Genomic DNA, 9,812 nt, shown 5'->3' on the forward strand with positions numbered 1-9,812 from the left:
TTTTTTTTTTATAAATTACATTTTGAATAAAAAATTGCATATTTATTCTACTGCAGAAGTAAAAATCTTAAGTAAAATTAAGTAAAAGTCTTTGCTTTTCACTTAATTGTTCATTGTTGATTTTACAGTATTTTGCATGAAGGAGAGGCTCCATCCACAACTATACTGTGAACTCACTAACCCAGCAACCCATCCCCCTGAATAGTTTACATACATAAAACGAATGTTGTGAAGCCTGTGGCAGAATGTCACATGACTTTACAGCTTGGGATCTTTTTCTGTGCACAGGTCAGCATGCACAATTTTACCAGTAAAACAAACACAGCTTTGGGTACAATGATTATGTTTAAAATTAGGAAATAATTCAAACGTTGACTCTAAATAAAAGTCTCCGTATTGAATAAATAACTATTGTGAATGACATTGTTTATATCCCCAAAGCAACTGAAGCAGCAGAAGTGGCACGTCTTAAATTTTCACCAGACTAAAATGCAAACATGACTTCATGGAAAGCAAACCACTTCAGCTGCTTCCACAGCTATACATTGAACTGAATGACCCTCTGGAGAGAGACCCATCCCCCCGTTACACATATCACACAGACCTTGAGCTCAGAGAAAGATCACTAACTACAAAGCTCCTTCCAGTTAACATATACTGCGCAATTCAGCTTATTGTGCCAACATTTCCATAGACTGAAGAATTATAATGACATAAGGTATTTTACATTATAGATGGCAGGCAATTTACCTATTAATTTGATCTTAAAGAATTCACCCAAAATTGATGGCTCAGGCCATCCAAGATGTAGAGGAGTTTGTTTCTTCATTGGAACAGATTTGGAGAAATTTAGCATTACGTCACTTGCTCGCCAATGGATCCTCTGCAGTGAATGGGTGCCGTCAGAATGAGAGTCCATACAGCTGATGAAAACATCACAATAATCCACACCACTCCCGTCCATTAATTAAGATCTTGTGAAGTGAAAAGCTGCATGTTTGTAAGAAACAAATCCATCAAGGCATTATAATATTAAATCATCACTTCTGGCCAAAATACGAGTCCATAATCCACATAATGTTTCCTACAGTTGAAATGTCCATCTTCTGTTGTCCTCTCACATCAAAATCTACCGTCATATTTGTATAGAACTGTTTTCAGTTGTACTGTAAATGGTGCTTGATCTGTGCATATTTCTCTCCTGATTCAGACGAGACAATGGAGAACGTAATATTATAGATATAAAGGACTCATATTTTAGTATTTTATCAAATTCAATATTATTGCTGTGGTGCCACTAGCCAATTGTCAAAAAGGTAAAACTGAAACTGAACATTTTAAAATTGTATTTAATATTTTTTGCTCAATTTAACAATAAGCTTTATTTATTTATATAGCCCATTTTCCACTGATGGAAAAATGTGTATCTTGTAAAAGGTGCACCGGATAAAGTACTAAATTTTTGCATTTTCAAAATGTTAGCATGAAGAAAAGATCAGATTAAAGTGTGACTACGCTTAATCTGTCCCCACTTCATTCCTGCTGTGCATGTTTTAAAATGTTTACCTTTTATTTGAATTCATTTACTACTTAAAACTTTGCTCAATGTGCACATTTTAATTGCTATCAGTTTTCAAATGTTCAGAAAATATACTTTTTACAGCCAATAAAACACAAATGTATATTTTTTTGACAATGCACCTATTGTAAATAATGGAAAAGTTCTTACGCTTTTTATTATTACCAACATACAACAATTTATAGACAATATGTTAAGTCAACAATATCTCAACATCCAAAATGGAAATAAGGTTAAGACAGAACACAGTCCTGCAATGATTTTTTGATGGTGAACATGTAAAATGTTCCAGTGGATCTTTATTTTGTGAGGCAGATCACTGTGCCTGACTCACGTGTGGGTCAACATGAACAGTCAGTTTGTCATCTTAACATCCAACCCATGGATCTTGTCTTTGTGTCCTTGATACGAAAGATATTTTTCTGGCCATCTCACTGTTGTAGATTCTCTTACAGTTCTCGTAGCTCTTTCTCTCTCGCTTACGACAGGGTTTCTCATAGTATCTTCTACGCTTCACAGATTCAATTATTCCATCAGAAGACAGCACTCTGCAGTGAATAAGAGAGAGAAAGAGCATGTAACAACTACAATATCTGTAAATATGAAATATCATACTGTATTATTTGGTTACATGGTGAAAACAAGGCAGCCTTGCAAACCAAATCCAAGGTAAGACTTTTGATCATACGTTCAAGGCAAGCCTAGATTGCAAGAATACAACTCAACTGCAGCCTCTAAAGAAACTTCTGCAATAACACATTTGTTTACATTGATGGTATTACTTTAATTTACCTAGGGCTGTTACTTTATGTAATTTTCATGCTTTATTTGGGCATTATTGATATTTAATTTAATATGTTAATATTACTTGTTTAATTGCACTATTATTTAACATTGGTTATCATCGGATCTCATGTTATGCTGCAAACATTTTGGCAATACAAAAATATAATTTCATGCTAAAAAAGCACACTAAAATTTAAATTATTAAAAATATTTCTTCAGGGTGATATTTTAAGCCGTATAAGAGGTCAGGCAAGGCAAGCAGGGTTATTATAGTTAACTACAACAGCAACAACAAAATAAAAGTAAATAAAACACATTTTAAATGTAAATGTTGCCTTGTATACATTCATTTGAAGGAAGTTTCCGTATTTATTTATTTTTTACATGTGTTTTACCTGTATTTTGAATTTTGTACTGCATTGGGTTGTGTTTTGGAGTTAACGGAACATTTATTAATCCGTAAAATATAAATGGATATTGTCCTGCTAGAAAATTACATTACATTACATCCAGTTCATTATCTGTTTTTTTTAAACATTGTGTGTGTGTGTGTATATATACAGTGCCAACCACTAATATTGGCACCCTTGGTAAATATGAGCAAAAGTGGCTGTGAAAATAAATCTGCATCCTTTATCCTATTCATTATCTGTTTTTTTTAACCATTGTGTGTGTGTGTGTGTATATATACAGTGCCAACCACTAATATTGGCACCCTTGGTAAATATGAGCAAAAGTGGCTGTGAAAATAAATCTGCATCCTTTATCCTTTTGATCTTTCATTTAAAAAATGTATAAAATTCTAAACTATCATTGAAGTAAAAAAATTGAAATTGGGGGAAAAATCTTATTATGAAATAAATGTTTTTCTCCAATGCATGTTGGCAACAATTATTTGGCACCCATAGAAATTCTCATGAGTAAAATATTAGTGGTTGGCACTGTGTGTGTGTGTGTGTGTGTGTATGTATGTGTATGTGTATATATATATCACAAAGCAAATTTAAGCAAATTAAATGAAACGGAAAATTTAATGTAAAAATGAAAACTGAAAATATGAAAAAAATTAATTCAAAATATTAATAAAACTGTAAACGTATATAAAGGACACTAAAACAACACTACAGGCAACATTGGTCAACAAATATTTATACTTTACAGTGCATACAAATTTTTATTAACTAACGATTAACCTTCTAACTAATTACTTGTCTGTTAAGCATTATATAATATACTAATGTTCTTTATTAAAGTCATTATGTGTTAGCACACGGTCACATCGATTATTAGCGCTTACCTAAAGGATTTATAACGACATTTCTGCACAGATATCAAAGTCACCAGACATCTCATAAGTACCTGCTCAGCGCGCCATATGCCGCATCGACATTGCCGTTCTGGACCATGACAGTCCGAGCGACGAAGCGAAGGTGGCTCGCCATGTTTCGTCCGTGTTACCGTCAATTGTGCACGGGTGGAAATGCGATCCGTTGAGCAGCCAGTTCCCGGAAGTGAGCGTTCGAACTCTACTTCTTCTTCTTCTTCTTTGGGTTTTAACGGCAGCTTGCGGTTCGAACTGTAGGTGGCGCCAAATAGATTTAAAGGGGTCATATGATGCTGCTAAAAAGAACATTATTTTGTGTATTTGGTGTAATGAAATGTGTTTATGCGGTTTAAGGTTCAAAAAACACATTATTTTCCACATACTGTACATTATTGTTTCTCCTCTATGCCCCGCCTTTCTGAAACGCGTCGATTTTTACAAAGCTCATCGGTCTGAAAAGCGAGGTGTGCTCTGATTGGCCAGCTATCCAGTGCGCTGTGATTGGCCGAATACCTCAAGCGTGTGACGGAAATGTTACGCCCCTACCATACTGTGATGCCCTGCATCCGGCCGGAGCCACGAGACAAAAACATTAAAACCCATTATAAACGAGGCATTTGTTGCATCCAATGGGGACATAATTACGGATTATAATAACTTATACTGTCTTTTTACGCGTTGCGTTGCATCGCGCCGCATTTGGGACTTTAGTCTTTGCAACTTTACAGATCTTCTTTATGCACCAAGAGCTTGTAACAGTCCAAAGAGAAAGGAAAAATTGAAATCGCATCATATGACCCCTTTAAAAAATGAACGGTTGCGCTTTTTGGACGACGATGCCGACTCTGAGTTTTAGCGGCTCTCAGTCTCACCTGACAGGAATTAATTCAAGTAAATTAGATTAATATACGTTTATACCTTTATTGATTATAGCTTCATTCATATACAACAACAAGACATGGTGGAACATAACAGAATGAAAATAAAGAGCTAAAATGAGCCCTATCGCTCAGTGAGAGATTAGGCTAGGAGATGAGGGGCCATCTTGACGTTAATTATGATATTTTTTAACATCTTTCGAATTTTATCATCAAATTTTCTGTAAATTCTTACCTGGAAGATGACTAGCAGGATGAAAAGTTCAGACACATAGCAAAAACCTATGAAATGATTACCTGCAATATTCTCCGGGAATTTGTTGATTAGAGAAAATTAATAGAGTGTTTCTTAATAAAATGCTGTTTTCCATTTTAGAAGTTAGACGTACTTAAGACAACACATGCAGAATTTGAACTAAGCCCATTAGGCCCATTGAACTTCTGTTATGTTTTGTGAAATGAAAGGTTCTTCAGTTTGTTATGGCATAGGCTATGCATTTAGGTCATCAGTGGTTGTTATCACAGATGAGCAGACTTAGTCTCCAAATAATTGCCTTTTTATGTAGACATATTCCCCCTCCTTTCACTGTCTTTCTCATACATGAATTCCTCATCCTCATCGTCTCCCGGATAATGGGGTCAGTAGTAGGTGAGTGTGGGATCAGGATTGTTTTCTCATTCAAATTCAAGTAGCTTTATTGACTCGATCACTTCAAAGAAAAACTTGCTGATGTGCTTTTAGGGGAAGCATTCAAAGTGAGGGCAAGAAAACAGCTTGAACTTTTGCCACTGTCTCCATTCTGGCTGAAAATATACAGTTTCGTTCTTTCTCTCTCACTCGTCTTCCCTTTGCGCTTTTCCTCTGTTCCATTTCCAGGGATATCATTTCTTATCCAGACTTGTTGAAATGTTTTTGGTAGAAGGGGTGGGATCGGGGGTAAAGGGAGAAAAAAGGGACGGGTGGGGAGCAACTCAGGAATCGGCTGGTAATTACCTCTGAGCATTTGGAGAAGAGGATGTGGTTTCAGTTTACATGGCCTCATTCTTTCTCTCCTCCCTGGCTCCCTTTTGGCCACTCAAACACTCCATTTGCTTCTCGTCTCTTCGCTGCTTTTTCCACACCATTTGTATGAGGAATGTGGAGACGTGTACGAAAGGAACAAAAACGAAATGAAGTGAAGCAGATAGAGCAAAGTGAGAGAAAGAGAGTGTGAGTGAGTGGGTTTTGGAGAGAATGAATGGAACTGATTAAAGAAAAATTTATATAAATGTGTCATCATTTATTAAGGTCTGAGGCGGTGGCAAAATTCATGTGAATTAAAAAAACCAAAAGATTCTAGGGTCTGATGTTTTCTTCTATATCTGTGTAAAATGGATGAAAACCAGTGTTGTCTTCTGTTAACATAAAGCATTTTAAGATTAAGCTCTTTAATGTTCCAGATGAACAGAACTTTATAACATTCATTTTACAGCACACCCGATATAGAATTGGATGCTTTTTCAGCTGCACAAATTTTCCTCTGCATAACTTTTGTAGAAAAGGGCAAATTTAATATAATCAAACAGAAATATTATTTTAGAGATAATAATTATTATTTTAAGATTTTTATTTTACATTCTTAAAATCATTATACATTTTACTTATTTAATTTACTTCCTATATATATATATTTTTTTACTATATTTTACTATTATAAATATTGTTTTATCCTACTTTTGTATTTATTTTAAATATGGTCTGAACAAAAAGTGATTTAAATTGGTTTTGAAACATAAAGTCCCTCAAAACTTTAGAGGAGGTCTAAATGCAAATTCAAAGCCAGAGTCTTGTTAGGACAGACAGGTCTACAGCAGCTCTCAGCAAGAGACAGAAGAGAGCCGAGGTTTGAAGATGTGATATGACTGACTGACAATGGCTGGCTGTTGTGGTCTGAATACTAACAAAGCTCAGCATGAGATGTTTTTGTTGGCGTGTTTGTATGAGAGAAAGGGAGTAATATGGGAGTTTCCATGTATTTTGCACCAATTAAATTTTTAAGCAAAAGCTCCTTGTTTGACAAAATCTCCAAAAATATAATGGAATGCTTTAGAATTTAGTATGACTGACAACTAAATGTAACTAAAAGTAAAAAAAAAAAGTGAGAATCCCTGGAGGTGTGAGGCATGATCCATGAACAAGGAATCTGGACTTGTAGGAATCATGCTGCAAGTTGCTTTGGATAAAAGTGTCTGCTAAATGACGAATACCAAGTATTAAGATGCAGCTAAAGGAATCAGCCGTATATGACCCGATCGCTGAAGCCAAATGGTGGGGCAAATATGGGTCTTGTTGAATCTTTACTGGAAGCACATGGCGCGCGAGCAGCGGCCGCCCAATGAAACGCGGCACAGGCGCAAACGCTCCGGATTGGCCGAGAACTCATTGGCCGCGCACAGTCACAGGCTGATCTGAGAGAAAGTAAGACTGCTGAACACCGGCGGATGAGAGGAGAAGAGCGGTCCAAAACAACTGTCTGAAAGGAAAGATACGAAGAAACATGGAGTCAAACACGGAGCGAACGTTTGCCGACTTTTCTGGATCATGGAAAATGAAAAGTTCCGAAAATTTCGAGGACCTTTTAAAAGCTCTCGGTGAGTTTTCAAGATTCGTCATTATTAGAAAAGTTTTATCTAAGATAATTAAAACTTTTTTTAAATGTGACCTTTGTATTCGTATTGGTTTATGTTTTTTAATTAAAATGAATTACAAGTTATTTTGATATTTTGTGATGCTTAAAAATGTCTCGGTAGCCTACTAGTGTAACTTCCTTTAAATTGTAAAAAAGAAGAAAAAAAATCTAATTAAAGGCCTAAGTAATTTAGTATACATATTTTGTATTATTACCTCTTTAAAAAGAAATAAAATAAGCAATAATGCTATTTTGTTTTACAATATAAAATTAGCAATTTTGTTATCATCTGACAAGAGAACTATAAACCAAAAGAAACCGGTGCATGACTGCATGTCAGACATTAATTTTTTAATTTTTTATTATATTTTGTTCAGGTCAAATTGAGACTCATTTGACCATGAGCACAATGAATGGAACGCTGAAAAATGTGCTGCTTCACTTCCTCATGGGATTGTGATTAGGCTCACAAACCCTTATACGGGGCCCCTCAGCCAGCCATTTGGCTCTGTAGACACACCGTCCCTTGACCCCAATTATTCATTCAAAGGGGAGTTCACTTAGACCAAGTACACAGTTGCCCCTAAATGAAATAAAAGCAAGAATGAATCCACTGTCTTGACTCAGTATTTAAAAGGTATAGATTTCCTTGGTGTTAACTAAAAATGGGGTACCTGATTTTAATTGCATAAATATGTGACCCCTGTTTAGACTGTAAAACATTCCAGTGCAGATCGGACACGGTTGGACAGGAAAGGACAGGAAACTGGCCATAGGAAAAATCTTTTATTTCTGATTATGATAAATGGCCTTTTAATTTCTTAGCACATTTGTGTGTGTGTGTGTGTGTTTGTTTGTTTGTTCTACAGGCGTAAATGTCTTTTTGAGGAAGATTGCAGTTGCAGCAGCTTCCAAACCAGCTGTTGAGATTACACAGCAGGGGGAAAGTCTCTCCATTCAGACCTCCACTAGTGTGCGGACCACTCATGTGTCCTTCATGGTGGGCGAGTCCTTCAACGAGACTACAGTGGATGGACGCCCATGCACAGTAATGCCACACATCTCAGCACATCATATTTTTCTCTCTGTTAACTGCTACACAAAATCATATTTCATAAGATTTACTATTAGAAAATATCAATGTATTAAATCTATTATTGTTTATTTTTTCTAATACTAAACATTATATGTTAATATCTAACTTTATTTGATGGGGAAGTTCACGTTTATCTATACGCACAAGCACAATGAAGTATGTTTTCAACAAACTTTGAGAACCTTTAAAGATATTTTAAATTAATATCTCTGCTTTTTGCCCTTTTCTAACAATTTCTCGTCAGAGTTTTCCAAAATGGGAGACAGACCGTAAAATCACTTGTGAGCAGACGCTGCAGAAGGGGGAGGGGCCTGAGACATCATGGACACGTGAACTGACCAATGATGGCCAGATGATTCTCGTAAGTGCACCACTTATTTGAAAAATAACGTTAATATTTTCAACTGAATTATGCCACTAGCATATAATATAGATTACTACCAGCCTACTCGAATGAGCATCTTAAAAGCTCAACACCTTACAATAATAGATTGTTGTTCACTCCTCACCATTATAGTTCACATTATTATAGAAGTCACACTCTTCCCATTTAGGCCACTTACAGTAAACAGGCTCCTCAATGTCTGTGTTTTTTTGTTCTTGATATTTTGAAACTTTCAGTTAGTTAAATCAGTGTTGCATGGTTGGAAATTAAAAAGAGCATTCTTTGAATTCAGAGAACAAGATCCAATATCTTTTGTTATGTTTAAGCCCGTCGGATAAGGATCTTAAATTGTTCAAGCAGTTGGATGGTGGTTTCTTAACATCTCTGATGTTTATCTTCCAGAACATGAGAGTCGGAGATTTCGTCTGCACCCGTGTGTATGAACGAGACTGAAGGATCCTTAGATTTCAGTTCATTTATTCCATTCCATCTCAACCATGTCCACAATATGCTAAAATGCTAGTTTATCATTGTGCAAGCCTGTTCCTTCCACGTTTTTTATGTTTGACATGTGCTAAGTTTGTGTGCCAGAGAAGGAGAGATGTTTGAAGGGTCAGAGGTGGTACTTGTATAAAGATGGTAGCGAGTTTGCATTGTTCTTTTTGGTGCATTAGCTGAGAAGTGTATTTATTATTGGTGTTTGTGCATTTTATGTTGCAGTTTCATGTACATGCCACAATGTGTCTTATCAATCAAAAATGTTTTTGGCAATAAACCTTTATACATATAAACCCCCCAAAATCTCATGACTAATTCACTGTTTTCTTCTTGCCTGGATTTAGAACTGTCTTTGACACTGACCTTGGTTGCACTTTTACACTTGTTTTCTGCCTCATTACTTTTCTTCAAAGTGCTCTTTTTATCTGTTCTTGCTTTCTGTCTCCTGATCCAACCACTTACAGTGTTTTGAACAACACTATAAATTTGTATGTCATGAGTGTACATCAGTTGTTGAATTATTTCCTGCCAAAGAGTAATGGGGGAATGGGGGAGGGGTATGGAAAGAGTGAGCAAACGTTAGAAAAGAAAAATAAT

At 35.8% G+C, this 9,812-nt stretch overlaps 2 protein-coding genes across 2 annotated transcripts; one reads left to right on the forward strand and one right to left on the reverse strand.

The window, feature by feature from the left end:
- Positions 1-1,393: 1,393 nt before the first annotated feature.
- Positions 1,394-3,876, reverse strand: LOC107739612 (28S ribosomal protein S21, mitochondrial-like). Its single transcript, XM_016551772.1, has 2 exons — positions 3,725-3,876; positions 1,394-2,127 (listed from the first exon to the last, which is right to left on the reverse strand). The coding sequence occupies exons 1-2, from the start codon at positions 3,805-3,807 to the stop codon at positions 1,947-1,949; spliced, it is 264 nt and encodes an 87-aa protein (XP_016407258.1). The 5' UTR covers positions 3,808-3,876; the 3' UTR covers positions 1,394-1,946.
- Positions 3,877-6,937: 3,061 nt separating this feature from the next.
- On the forward strand, positions 6,938-9,508 carry LOC107739613 (cellular retinoic acid-binding protein 2-like). The gene is made up of 4 exons (XM_016551773.1): positions 6,938-7,198; positions 8,106-8,284; positions 8,577-8,693; positions 9,120-9,508. The coding sequence occupies exons 1-4, from the start codon at positions 7,105-7,107 to the stop codon at positions 9,168-9,170; spliced, it is 441 nt and encodes a 146-aa protein (XP_016407259.1). The 5' UTR covers positions 6,938-7,104; the 3' UTR covers positions 9,171-9,508.
- Positions 9,509-9,812: the final 304 nt, after the last annotated feature.

The sequence above is a fragment of the Sinocyclocheilus rhinocerous genome, unplaced genomic scaffold (assembly GCF_001515625.1).
Source record: "Sinocyclocheilus rhinocerous isolate Xijiao unplaced genomic scaffold, SAMN03320098_v1.1 scaffold314, whole genome shotgun sequence".
Taxonomy (NCBI): domain Eukaryota; kingdom Metazoa; phylum Chordata; class Actinopteri; order Cypriniformes; family Cyprinidae; genus Sinocyclocheilus; species Sinocyclocheilus rhinocerous.

Excerpts from the sequence above, each read along its gene's own strand:
- LOC107739612 (XM_016551772.1), bottom strand. The coding sequence starts at position 3,807 with ATGGCGAGCCACCTTCGCTTCGTCGCTCGGACTGTCATGGTCCAGAAC. Across the intron at positions 2,128-3,724 it reads GCATATGGCGCGCTGAGCAG|AGTGCTGTCTTCTGATGGAA; the intron begins GTACTTATGAGA and ends TATTCACTGCAG.
- LOC107739613 (XM_016551773.1), top strand. The coding sequence starts at position 7,105 with ATGGAGTCAAACACGGAGCGAACGTTTGCCGACTTTTCTGGATCATGG. Across the intron at positions 8,285-8,576 it reads TGGATGGACGCCCATGCACA|AGTTTTCCAAAATGGGAGAC; the intron begins GTAATGCCACAC and ends ATTTCTCGTCAG. Across the intron at positions 8,694-9,119 it reads ATGATGGCCAGATGATTCTC|AACATGAGAGTCGGAGATTT; the intron begins GTAAGTGCACCA and ends TTTATCTTCCAG.